Here is a 13372-nt window from a genome sequence, read left to right as displayed (position 1 = left end):
TCAGTATAATTTGATTGCCTGGTGTAAGCCTCAACAGTTGAATGCTAATACCTAAGTGGTTGATTTACCCTGATGTTTTCTTGGTACCCATCCCCAAGATTACAATTAAAGTCTGCATTCCTATAGATCTTCCTTTTTATTTTATATGTATGCATGTTTTGCTTGCTGAGGTCAGTAGTGTCCCTGGAATTGGAGTTAAGGGCAGTTTTAACTGTCATGTGGGTACTAGGAAGTAAACCCTGGGCCTCTGCAAGAGTGATAAGTGTTCCTCACTGTTGAGCCATCTCCAGCCCCAGTGAGGACAGTTTTTATTTTTGCTCCACAATTTTTGTCTTTGTTTTTCAGATAAGGCCTCACTATGTACCTCTGCCTGTCTTAGATCTTACTATGTTGACCAGACTACCTTCAAACTCAGAGAGATTCTCCTGCACCCACATCCTGAGTGCTGGGATTAAAGATATGTGCCACCACATTTGGATTTAATTTTTTAAAATTATATATAAAATATTGAGAAAACAGAAGTTAAAAATAAAACAATAAAATAAATATTATGAAATATTGTTAGTGGACCAGGAGGTAGCTCAGTGTATAAGGGCACTTGTGGTCAAACCCAATAGCCCAAGTTCAATCTTAGGGACCTATGTGCTAGAAGGAGAGAACTGATTCCCTCAAGTTATCCTCTGACTGCCACAGGACACCTTGCCCTTCCCTCCCAGAATAAATAAATGAATAACTATGCAAGTAAACAAATACACTTAAAAAATATTTAACATGAGATAATGTCATTATCAGGACTTTTACCAATGGTTCTCAACCTTGGTCATCCATATGACTCTCTTGCCTGCCTGCCTGCCTGTCCATCCTCCCAGACTCTCCTGTCCTCTCCTCCTGCCACTTAGTTCTTGTTGGAGCTGGTGAGATTCTACATGAAGCTTCTGACCTTGATGTGTATGGTGATGCCTTCACAGAATGTGTATTGTATTCAGGGTGTGCTGAGGAATATTTTTAAGTTTGTCATATTTAGAGATTATTTTATGTGAAACTAGTTGGTTTGTTAATGTGCTCTCCAGGGCACAGGTAAAGTATAGTGTGCCTAGTAAGCTGCAGAGGTGAGTGAGGGCACCCATCAGCACCCTATGAGGGGGCCCTTCTACTTTTCTGTAGTTAAACTGTACTGGCTGTGTGTATTCTGTCACTGACACAAACCTAGATATACTGGGGAAGAGAGGCAATCAAAATAGAGAAAATGTCTCCCTAAGAGTGGGATATTGTCCTATGGGTAAGTGCCAACTCTGGGTTGGTGATCCCGGGTATTATAAGAAAGCAAGCTGAGCAAGCTATGAAGAGCAAGCCAGTAAGCAGTGTTCTCTAGGCATCTGCATCTGTTCCTGTCTCCAAGTTCCTGCCTTGAGTTCCTACCCTGGCTTTCCTGGATATAGACTGTAAACTATACAGTGAAATAAGCCTTTTCGTCCCCATTTGCTTTTGGTCATGATGTTTTATCAGAGTTATGTAAACCCTAAGACATCAGCTTAGGTAGAAAACATAAGACTTTCTTTTGTAAACAGGGAGGCCTTTGTCAGGGTCTACATACTAAATATTATCAATGTATCAGTTTTCTAAAATGTATCAACGTTCTCTTGCTGTGAAGAGACACTATGACCATAGCATCTTTTATAAAGGAAAGCATTTAATTGGAGCTTGCTTATAGTGTCGGAAGTTTATTCCATTGTTGTCATGGCAACACGCAGGCAGACATGATGCTGGAGAATTAGCTGAGAGTTCTACATCTGGATCTACAGGCAGCAGAAAGAGACTGAATCTGGGCTTTGCTTGAGCATTTGAAACCTCAAAGTAGACCGGCAGTGACATACTTCCTCCAACAAGGTCACACCTAATCCTTTCAAATAGTGCCACTCCCTGGTGACCAATCATTCAAATCTATGAGCCTATGTTGGGGGGCATTCTTGTTCAGACCACCACAAATACTGTCAAATAATAATTTCTCCTTCTGAAAATAATAGAAAAGTCTTTCACTTTTAAATTGCACTACTGCATTTTGAGATTATTGATTTAAAGATGTGAATAGTGTATTTTTTTGTCTGTGATACAAATAATTTTTAATGTCAGAGAAGCTGATTTTCTGGATATATGCAGTCTTATTTCCCATTTTTAACATTTTTAAAAGTCTTGATAAAACTACAGTTTTTATCAAAAGATGGAATAGTGTTCCCTTTTCCTTCTGGTTTAGTAGGTTTTTTTAACTTTACTTTTGAAGCTCGAATACACTTGGATTTTCTTTCATGGGTGTAAACAGTCTGGTCACATTGAATAATCACTCACAATACTGCATGGAATAGTTTTCAAGTCTGTATTTTGTCTTTGCACAAGGGTTTAAATGTGCCTTGCACATGGCCAGGCATGGTGGTACGTACTTCTAATCTCAGCATCCAGAAGGCAGAGGCAGGTGGATCTTTGAGTTTGAGACCAGTCTGGTCTATAGAGCAAGTTCCAGGACAGCAAGGACTACCTAAAGAGATCCTTATCTCAAAAATTTTAAATCAATAAATAATAAAAATAAATGGATTTTATCTTTTTAAGGTTTTGGAAAAATTAAGAGGCTAGGGTTCTCAAGTAGCCAGCCCCATGTATAATTTCGCCCATATTAACATACATTTGTTCACATTTATGAGCCAATGCTGATGTAATAAAGATATGCATTATTATTTGTTCTGCATTTTACCAAGTTTCTCAAGTATTTACTTATTATTATTTTTCTGGCCCAGGAACCTGTTGTCCTTTTTAAATTGTTACTGCCTTTTCTGTAACTCCTGCTACCAGCAGCAGTAGCAGCTTGAGGGAATTCTGTTCCCTCAGGCTCCAATTCTTTCAAAGCTATCAAGGGAACTTAACTAAATCTCTGTCTGTCCCTGTAAAGAATTCAAGATTCAGTGGTTGAGGTGGAATTCTGCTCCTCAGAGAGGCTGAATAGCAAGTAGCTCACCTCCTCTCCTTGCTCACTTCCTCCAAAAAGCCCTCATGCATCTCCTAACGCATCCTTAAAAACCCTTCTCCCCCTGGCTCCTCTCTATCACTTCCTCTCAGCTAGTTGCTGATGCAACCTCCTGACTGCAGATGAATTTTATTTAATCAAACACATCTTTGCATAATTAAACAAATGTTCCAGAACATAAACAAAAGTAACACACCTTAAAATAATATTCTACATCAGGAACCCATCTAGGATACCACAGTACATATAGTTATCATACTCTCTTAGATTCATCTTGTCTGTGATAGTATCCAAGACTTTCCTTGTCTTTGATACCACTGACAATTTTGACTACTACTGGAAAAGGGCATTGTAAACTACTCTTCTGTTGAAATGTGTTTGATGTTTCCCTCCTGAGTCAGGTTGGGTTTCTGTGGGCTTCAGGACTGAATGTTGTTTTAGCATATGCTGACATACCACTGATCTAGAGGAAAAACATTTTCAAGTGTCTCTTGTTTATTGCATTCTATCAAAATGCCTGCAGTGCTCCTGAGAAGGCCAAGACAGAGCCCATCCATGGAGTGACTACTTTGCTCTGCATGGAAAGCTCTCATTAGGAGCCAGAGCAAGACTATCTCAGCAGGGCTTCCTGGGCCATTCTGTTGGATGCCTAGGCCCCTGATTTGATGCTGCTGCTCTTGTGTGCTCTCTAAGAGGCTTTAATCCTTTCTGACAGATGTTGTAAGCTGATCTTTCTCTATTTGCTGTTTCTGTCTACCACTTGTTATTTGTTCTTTTACTTTTGCTTGCTGAGTACATGATAAACTCATTCGTTTCAGACTGAAAGTATGACTTTTGCAATCCAGTCTCCATATAGAATGGTGAAGTTGTTCAGAGTTTCTGAGATGCTCCCGTGGAAAGGCCTTCCCTCCTCAGCGGTTTCACTTGATAGGTGTTGTCATGGGTAGCAAACAGGTATATACCCCTCATTTAGGGTTCTCCCAGTTATTGTTTTTTCCTCTGTAAGTGTGGTCTTAAAAAATGTTAAATTGCCCCTAATTGAATGTAGGCTAGAGGTACATCAGAATGTATGCTTGACCCTGATTGGACCTGATGGGAAATGCAGTGAATTACGGTTTTCCTTCTTAACCTGCTGCAAATTGTGATTCTGGGCCATTTTCCTGGAACCTGGGTATGGACCTGGCTAGAGCCCATCCACTTGGCTAGTATTTAATTAACACTTGCTGTGGTGGTATTGTGTTCCCCAAAATATTGTGCACCTTAATAAACTTATCTGGGGTCAGAGACAGAACAGCCACTAGATACAAAGGCTAGAAAATGGTGGCACTCACACTTTTAATCCTAGCATTCCAGATGTAGAAATCTCTGTGAGTTCAAGACCACATTGGAAACAGCCAGGCATGGTGACACACACTTTTAATCCCAGGGAGTGAGCCTTTAGTCCCAGGGAGTGATGGTAGAAAGCAGAAAGATATGTAAGGCGTGAGGACCAGAAACTAGAAGCATTTGGCTGGTTAAGCTTTTAGGTTTTGAGCAGCACAGTTCAGCTGAGAGCCATTTGGATATGAGGACACAGAGGCTTCCAGTCTGAGGAAACAAGATCAGCTGAGAAGTTGGCCACGTGAGGTTAGCTGTGGCTTATTCTGTCTCTCTGATCTTCCAGTGTTCACCCCAATACTTGGCTTCAGGTTTGATTTTATTAATAAGACTCTTTAAGATTCTTGCTACAACTTGCTTCAGATTTGGCTTTTAAAAAATGTTTAATTTTGTACTATGAAAAAAAATGTAATATTCTATTTTGTGGCTCAGATTGTTCCAGGTTTAGCCATTGGGCCATAGCAGGCTATTTCAGTTGTTTGTTGTGTTGCTGCTAGCAGCCCCTTCCTTCTGGTGCTACACTTGGTAGTCTAGGCCCATCATTGCTACTTTTTCCTTGCTTGCAGAGTTACCTATTCCCAACAAAGACTTTTAAGGACTGGCCTTAAAGCCTTCTTCCAGGGTTTGAGAAAGGCACTACAACAAGTGAGGAAAAACTAATATCTGCTCACACCGTACTTCATTGCATGTCTCTTTTAGTCTTCTGCTTTTCTCCTTATTTTCTTGGCCTAATTATCTATAACTTCTTAGCTCTAATTCTCTGTTCTCATCTTCTAGCTTCTTTTCATCTAGCCCAATAATTCTTCTTTCACAGGAGGCTTGAAGCAATAGAAAAAGTTACAAGAGTTGCCTCTCATTGGTCAAAAGCACATTCCTAGGGTAAGCGATAAGGGCATTTACCATAGCAATGTAAAGTCCCAAGGTTATAGGAGTAAGACTGACCAGACCCGGGGGTGGGAGGGCACAGTGCCCAGTGACAAACTTTGAGACATAGGTCTATTGTCAGCAGACTTGGCAAGCGAAGAATTGGCAGGCTTTTTGTGGGGTTCTTTGTGTAGTAACCTTGGTAAGACATCTGCAACTCTGACTTGTACATAACTGTAAAGTTTTAAACTTATGATCTATTTACAAAGGCCTTTAGTCTAGTTTGAACTTCCTCTGAGGTAAAAATGAGCTAAATGTGTGCAGTTAGTCTTAGACTGAGGAGAAATTGTTATTTTCTTGTATTAGTCTGAGCAAAAGGAACAAAGCAGGCTGTAAGTGTCTACCTACAATCTACATGGGACAACAGATCTAGCTATGAAGAATTTGCTAGTATATTTTATATATATAAAAATTGTACAGTTAAGGAAAAGTCATCTTTCTGACCATCCATAGATATATGTGTGCCCATAAGACTGAGATACAATCATGAGATTACAAGTGCACATTTCATGAAAATGCATGGTTAATGGGAAGATATCATAGCTGTTATTGTACAAGAAATTACAGATGAAAGCAACAGTATTCAGAGTCAATGGCCGTGCTCGAAAGGGTACCCCATCTGAGAATCATTCCTCTGGTGGGTTGACATCTGAATTATCAATTTCTATAAGCTATTTTTGCATCCTGGCCCTCAATAGCTCATGACCATGGCTCCTGGCATATTCCTCCAGAGCCAGTGCCCCATCTATGTAGCAGAAGACAGCTCTCCTTTCTTAACATTGAACTTACGTTCACTAGTCCTTACTGTTCAAAAGCTCTCTTTGTTTTAGCCCATGGTTGATCATTTGACCTCATCTTTATTTTCATGTCATAAACGTGCATCTATGCAGTCTATGGCCTATCAGTGTCTGTATATCAGTGGTTGGGACTTTGTCATCATCTTTTGAAGAATAATGGTGAATTTGTATTTTTCTTTGTTCTTTAAAATGGAGTATATTACATGTTTTTATGGATAAATGAAAATTTTCTGTTGCCATTATACCTGAAACCCTGAAATTTTGTGTACAAATTAGGGTATTGATAGAAAAATTGTAGTCTTTGTAAGATAATGAGGAGATATATATATATATATATATATATATATATATATATATATATATATATATATATATATTTAAAAAACCTTTTTGTCTACTCCAGAAACAACATTAATGTAACAACTTAAGAAAATCTTAGAATAAGAGTGTTCATTTTTTGTCTTTGTTTTTAATGATTCTTTGAACTTTATGAATGATGAGAGGAATTGTCCATGGTTCAGTATATGAGTAGCATAGAGCTGCCTCATGTAGGGATATGCATGTGGACATGCTCCTGTATACACTGTTCAGACCTGTTTGGTTTCTTCTTGAACTTGGCTTGTTTTCCTTCTCGAGAAGTACAGACACTAACATTCCCCACGTCTTTGTATAGTATTGTGTGAATACTATAAACATAGTTGGTAGGGTTTGTGAGAATACGCACATGGTTTTACATTAGAAAGTTCAAAGTAAGGTGGGATGGCATGAAAATAGTAGTATGAAGGAGTGGGAATGAGTGTGATAGCATACCCTGGCACCTCTGAGTGACAGAGTTCCTAAAAATGGTAGGATAGTATGAAACCAGCAGCCAGCAGAGTCCATCATATCGATAAGTGGTGGATCTTTCTTAAGGTTGAGAATTCATATTAAAAGTATTTTATCTCCTGCAAAAAAAGTTTATTCTTCTTTTTCTGTGAACTACTTTCATGATACATTCCTCAGAGAAATGATGTGAGAGAGATAGACATTCTAAACAATGTAAGTCCTGGTGATGCATGAGCTCCCTAAAAAGGAAGGTATGCAATGAGTAACTGTCATTGCTGTCCCACTTTATGTTCATGGAGCTTTTGATACAGACCCAGATGATGGGTGCGGGCTCAGTTCATCGAGTGAGTGCTTTACCCTTTTTCTTTTCTCTTAGGAAATTTGAAATACTGCCTTGTGGTTCTTAATCAGCCTTTGGACACACGCTTTCGTCATCTGTGGAAAAAAGGTAATCTTAATTAGCATTTAATTGTCTTTGAGACTGAATAACTTGGTTGACACCCAATTTCATTCTCATTCTCTCTCTCTCTCTCTCTCTCTCTCTCTCTCTCTCTCTCTCTCTCTCTCTCTCTCTCTCTCTCTCTCTCTCTAACAAACAGGCAAACAAACAAATGAGAATAGAAAAACACAGCAAATTCTACCCATAAAAGCACAAAACCAGAAAGTGTGATATATGAAAAAACGACAAATAGGACAAAAACATGCCCAAACAAAGCGATATGAGACAAAAAGTCTACAGAAATACCCCTGGGTTTGTTTTGCATTAGCCATTTACTGCTGGGCACGGGACCTACATTTAAGTGTGATTAATACACCAGTGAGACTCCATTGGCAAAAGATTATTTTTCCTTTGTGAGCAGATGCCAGTTGAAGATGGCTTCTTGATTAGGGATGGAAACTTGTGTCTCCTTACCCCTCTCAGTGCTGGACCCCATCTGGCTTAAACCGTACAGGCTCTGTGCATGCTTTCTTTTCTTTTCAATTTTAAAAGATTAAAATATAGTTGCATCCTTTCTTCCCTTCCTTTTCCTACCTTCAGCCTCTCCCAAGCCAACTTCCTCTCAAAATCATGGCTTCTTTTTCTTTACTGCATATTGAATCCCAGCCCACTGTAGTGGACATTGTTCTTCTCTCAGGCCATTGCCACAGCCTTTATCATGGCAATGACCCCTTATATTAGATCCCAGTAGCCTAGCCTGGCTTCCTTCTGAGACTCTCAAAGGGTATCCACTAAGTTTCTTCTGTCCAGGTGCATTTTTCTTTCAGACTTTCTCTGCCCAAGGGTTCTCAGAGGAGCTCTGAGGGGTTAGTCCGGGTCATATCTCAGAGGAACTTCCCTGGGACCTGCTCACACCTGTTCTCTTTCTCTCAGTTGGGACCTTCAGCCTCGGGAGGAGGTAGCAGTGCTTCTTCTTCAGCTCAAATGTACACAGCTAGACACTTGGGAAGTTTCGGTCTCTGAGTTCTTTGCATCAGAACTGGTACTGCACGTTGCATGTGGTGGACGATCAGAGTTCTTTGTTACTTAGACCTTTTTGCTCTTGCATACCTGCATCATATCAGCTGGCATCTCATCTGTCTTTTTCTCAGTCTATGTTATTCCTTGCTTTTGTGTATCTTTGTGTTTCTGACTATCCGTGCAGTGGAAGTGATTGCTTAAAACAAGTGATGGCACGGTGTCCAGAATCATTATTGTTTTCATTCAGTTACCTGTTCCAAATAGTAGTTTACACTTAATTTAACTGCTACCAAATCATGATTTGGTACCATAGCTCTGCAATATTATATTAATTTAGTAAAACTTAAACCATGTAAATTCATAGTTCAAGAGCTAGTATCTTAAGAAAAATTATACTTAGCATTATATAGTAGATTCAAGGCTGATATTATTTTAGGGAAGAAAGATATTTTTAGGAAAACTGATTTGTTTGTTTAGCAATAAAAAGGAGAATGTTTGGAAATAAAGAACTCCACAGAGTTGTCCTCTGATCTCCACATGTGTACTGTGGTATGTATCTTCCCCATTTAATGAGCAAATAAGCAATTAATGGCCACTGAGGGAGTAAGAGTCAGTTTTCTCCAGGGACAAGTTCCCTGATAGATTATATAGTCCCAAATGGTCAGCCTTAGCATATGTACATATAAGTAATAAGTACAGAAGAATCGGGATATAAATATAGTATACTTGTGTATATATAAAATTCTCAAAAATTAAAGTAATACAATACTTTAAAGGAAAATGTATTCAAAAAGTGCATTGTATTTCAGAGGTTACTATTAAGAGAGTGAAAGGTCAACCTACATATAGAAAGAATTATATGCTAACTTGGTATCTGAATGGGACTGTGTCTCAGTTACTTTTCTGTTGCTGTGACCTAGGCAATTTATAGAAGAAAAAGGTTATTGAGGGCTTACAGTTTCAGAAGGTGAGTCCATGACCATAATGGCAGGGAGCATGGGAGCAGACAGGTAGACATGGCGCTGGAGCAATAGGAGATAGTTAAGAGCTCACATCTTGAGACAGTAACCACAGACTCAGAGAGAGAGAGAGAGAGAGAGAGAGAGAGAGAGAGAGAGAGAGAGAGAGAGAGAGAGAGAGAGAGAGAAAGCGAGAGAAAGCTAACTGGGAATGGTGTGGGCTTTGAAACCTCAGAGCCCACACCCAGTGTTACAGCTCCTCCAACTGGACATAATCCTTCCTAGTAATCTTAGTATCCTAGTAATCCTAGTAATCCTTCCAAGCAGTTCTACCAACTGGGGACCCAGTATTCAAATTGTGAACAAAGGGGGCCATTTCATTCAAACTACCACATATGAACACATGCCTAGAGCATATGAAGAACTCTTACAGTTGAATAATGAAAGCAAGAAGTGACCCAATTAAAAGGACAAAAACTAGACAAAGGATCTGAATAGACATTTTCCATGGAAAATATGCAAACACCCAACATGCATGTGCCCATGAAAATATGCTCACCATCATGGAAATCTGAATGGCAATGAGATACCATGTCACACATACTAAATTCAGTTGAGAAAAAGAGTTGGGGATTGTTAAAAAATGACAACCGAGATACACTGCTGATAGGAATGTCAGTGGTAGAGTAACTTTTGAAAACCACTTGAAAGTTCCTCAGAGTTATCACTTGACCTATTTCTACTCCAATATTATACTCCAAATGAGAGTATAATATTATTCAATTACAATAAAAGAATGAGGCACTGATATGTTACAAAATTGATGAACCTTGAACATAGTGGTCTAAGTGAGGGGATTCAGGCACAAAAGACAACATCTTACAGCTCAGTTACAATTAAATGCCCCAAACTGTCAAATCTACAGAGAGATAGAAATTAAATGCCCCAAACTGTCAAATCTATAGACATAGATAGATTCATGCACACTCAGTACTGAGGAGTGGTGAGTTAGAGAATTATTTGAAGTTACGGACTCTCATGTTAATAAAATGTTTGCAAGTCAATTTTATAGTAGTTGTACAACTGTGAATTTGCTAAAAAGATGGATCATATGCCTAAGTGTATATTAATTATATTTCAGTAGGGTATTCAAAGAACAGCAATAGGCAGTAAAGCATGGTGTAATCTCTTCTAGTCTTTCATAACAATGAGATGCTCATTTCCTTGTGAGATTTAACATATCAAGATATGAAGATTCTGTCTTCATTTTTGGAAATATGATGCAGCAAGTTTCTCACATCTACGATGTGGTCATAGCACAGAATTTTGGACTCAGCTGGTGTGGAGTGGTGATCACAAATCCATATTTCTAACACATTTGCTTGCTGAGTTTTTATTTATTTATTTATTTGTTTATTTATTTATTTATTAAACAAGACTGTTCTGGTATACTTTAAGAATCAGTGCTTTAAATTTTAGGTGGATATCATTTTATTTTATAATTATTATTTTAAGCATAACTCTTACTAGCTGATAATAAAATGCCTTGATAGGCTTAGATTATAGCTCAACTTAAATTCCATAAAACACCCTATGTTATCTGTCTCTTACATCAGAGAAAATAATATTTATAATTTATATTATTTGAAATATTCCCTTTCTTTTTCTGAATACTTCCTTTATCCCATCTGCATATAAAAGTTGGTGTTTCAGTGGCAGTTTTATTTACTCTCTAGCAGTCAAATCTTGGGTCTCTAACATTTACAGTAGGCAGTTACTTCTTTGTGAGTATGTCTTGGAACACTAGAAAGCCTAGTGCTGCATGAAATAAAATACTTGGTACAGAAGAAGATCACACTTTTTTTCTCATAGCATGACACGATAGATTTAGGAAGCTAGGTAGAAATGCCTGTCATACTGTTTTTTGTGTACTTTCTGGTTCTTAATATTTATTGTTTTAATTCTCAGATCAAAGAATGACTTTAGTTTAATTAGAACATTCTTGTTTGATATATTTTTTACTAAGGGTAAGCTTTCCGTGGAAGAGTGTGAGAGGCATTCATTATGAGCATTAAAATCTTAATTAAAGAAACTGAATTCTGAAGGAATTTATCTTCTTGATTTAAACAAGCAAGCAAAATGTTTCAAGAAAAGGAAATATCCTTAGGAGCCTGCCACTACAAAGTCCTTAAGCCTCTTGTCTGATGTTATGCTGTGAATTAGTGATCATTCAAAATGCTTATTAAATTACTAAGTAAATGAGCTGTGGATCTTGCGGATCTGGGATTACACAGGCCGAAAGACAAAATCCTTTCCTTGAATGGGTTTACAGTCTATGGAGTGAGTCCATAAGGATTTATACAGCACTTGGGACTTTATCAATGAATTGGCCAGTGTTATTGAAAGGCAGTTTGAGAGGCAGGAAAGGAAGGCTTCACCCTTAAGCATTTATAATCTGTAATGCAAATGGGACCCAGCACAAGACATAAACCCCTGTATGCCAATAGTGTTGTGTAATGGTATCCACAGACTGCTAGAATTCTGAGAGGGACTTTGGGGATGGAGACCTACATGGATACACACGTCAGGTGTCCAGTTGAAAACTTCAGTAGGCAGAAATTCCATCTCTGATAATGAATTGGAAGGAAATAAAAAATGATATTTCAAGAATAAAAAGGAAATAAAGAAAAAACAAAACCACTAGTGAGATGCAGAATTCTTTATTTTATTATGCAGTGTGGAAGGGAACAGCTGCTATGTACCAAAGTTAGGAATCCTGACTGATGCTGGTCACAATAGTGCCCTCTCTTGCCTGTTGTATTATAAAGGACATTTCACCTTAGGGTTTGGCTGGCATCACAAGTTTGGGGACTTGTTTGGAAGACCAGAAAAACCTGTATGCCAAAAAGCAGCCAGATTATATAAAGAAGATTTTATAATAGAAAAGTATTTCCCTGGGATTAATAAGTCTATTTTATGAAGAGAGGCAGAAATACAATGAAAATACAATAAAATATTGTAAGTCAGAGAATAATAGAAACAACCCACAACCTCGGTCTTATCTTCCACATCTGAGCAATAGAACAACTTCAAGTTATAACAACCTGAGTAAATCTGTTTGAAACGTCTGTTCTTAGCCAACACTTGCATTGCCTCTTTCTATGAGTAATAGAGGTAATGTGTGGCAGAGTGTGCTTAGCACCTTTGCTATTATCTGCTGAAAACACTTTGTTTGACTTACACTTGCCTTATGCTGTGTGCTGTTTCATTCATCTGTACTAAACTGCAGTCAAGTTTCTGTGAGTACTTTATTACGCTAATGCAATTGGTTTTAGCTGGCTCTTGCAATATTTAGTGCATAAAAATGTGACTCTTGGACTTAGCCATTTTTTTTGTATTTCTTCATTTGTGTGTATGTACATAAGTGCACACACTCACATGCACATGGCAGTAAACGTGGAGATCAGAGGACAACCTGAGTGACTTGGTTCACCCCTTTTACCATGTGGATTTCTGGGATCAAACTTAAACTGTCAGGCAGGGTGGTAAGCACCCTTACTGCCAATCCATCTTGCCAGCACAGTGTAGTCAGATCAAATATTTTTTTTATTTCTTACTTATATACTGTATGTACATCGTTTTGTCCCTCTCTCTTCCTCCAGCTCCTCCCATCTCACCCACCCCCATTCATGGCATATATATATATATATATATGTATATATATATACACATATATATATATATAAAATTGAAGAATATATATCTCTTAAAATGAATTTGTTAACAGTATATGAGTTGATGGATATATTAGATAGATATATGCCTTATTTGCAATAATTTAATAAGGAAAGTGTCTTAGTCATTATTCTATTGCTGTGAAGAGACTCTATGACCAAGGAAACTCTTATAAGAGAAAGCATTTAATTGAGGACTTGCTTACAGTTTCAGAGGTGTGCTTCATTTTCATAATGGAGGTAGCTGAGAGCTACATCCTAATCTATAGGCAGAGAGAGAAAGA

General features: G+C 38.1%; 1 protein-coding gene across 3 annotated transcripts in view; it reads left to right on the top strand.

Annotated features, from left to right (window-relative positions):
- Tpk1 (thiamin pyrophosphokinase 1) overlaps positions 1-13372 on the top strand; it is a 321220-nt gene that overhangs the window by 44843 nt on the left and 263005 nt on the right. For all 3 annotated transcript variants that reach the window (XM_059257666.1, XM_059257664.1, XM_059257665.1), the window contains one exon: positions 7313-7384. In XM_059257666.1, coding sequence (XP_059113649.1) covers positions 7313-7384 — 72 coding nt within the window. The remainder of the gene's footprint in view (positions 1-7312; positions 7385-13372) is intronic.

Source organism: Peromyscus eremicus, chromosome 3, assembly GCF_949786415.1.
Source record: "Peromyscus eremicus chromosome 3, PerEre_H2_v1, whole genome shotgun sequence".
NCBI lineage: Eukaryota > Metazoa > Chordata > Mammalia > Rodentia > Cricetidae > Peromyscus > Peromyscus eremicus.
Note: the sequence above shows the minus strand (reverse complement) of the source record. Positions and strands in the feature narration are given on the sequence as shown.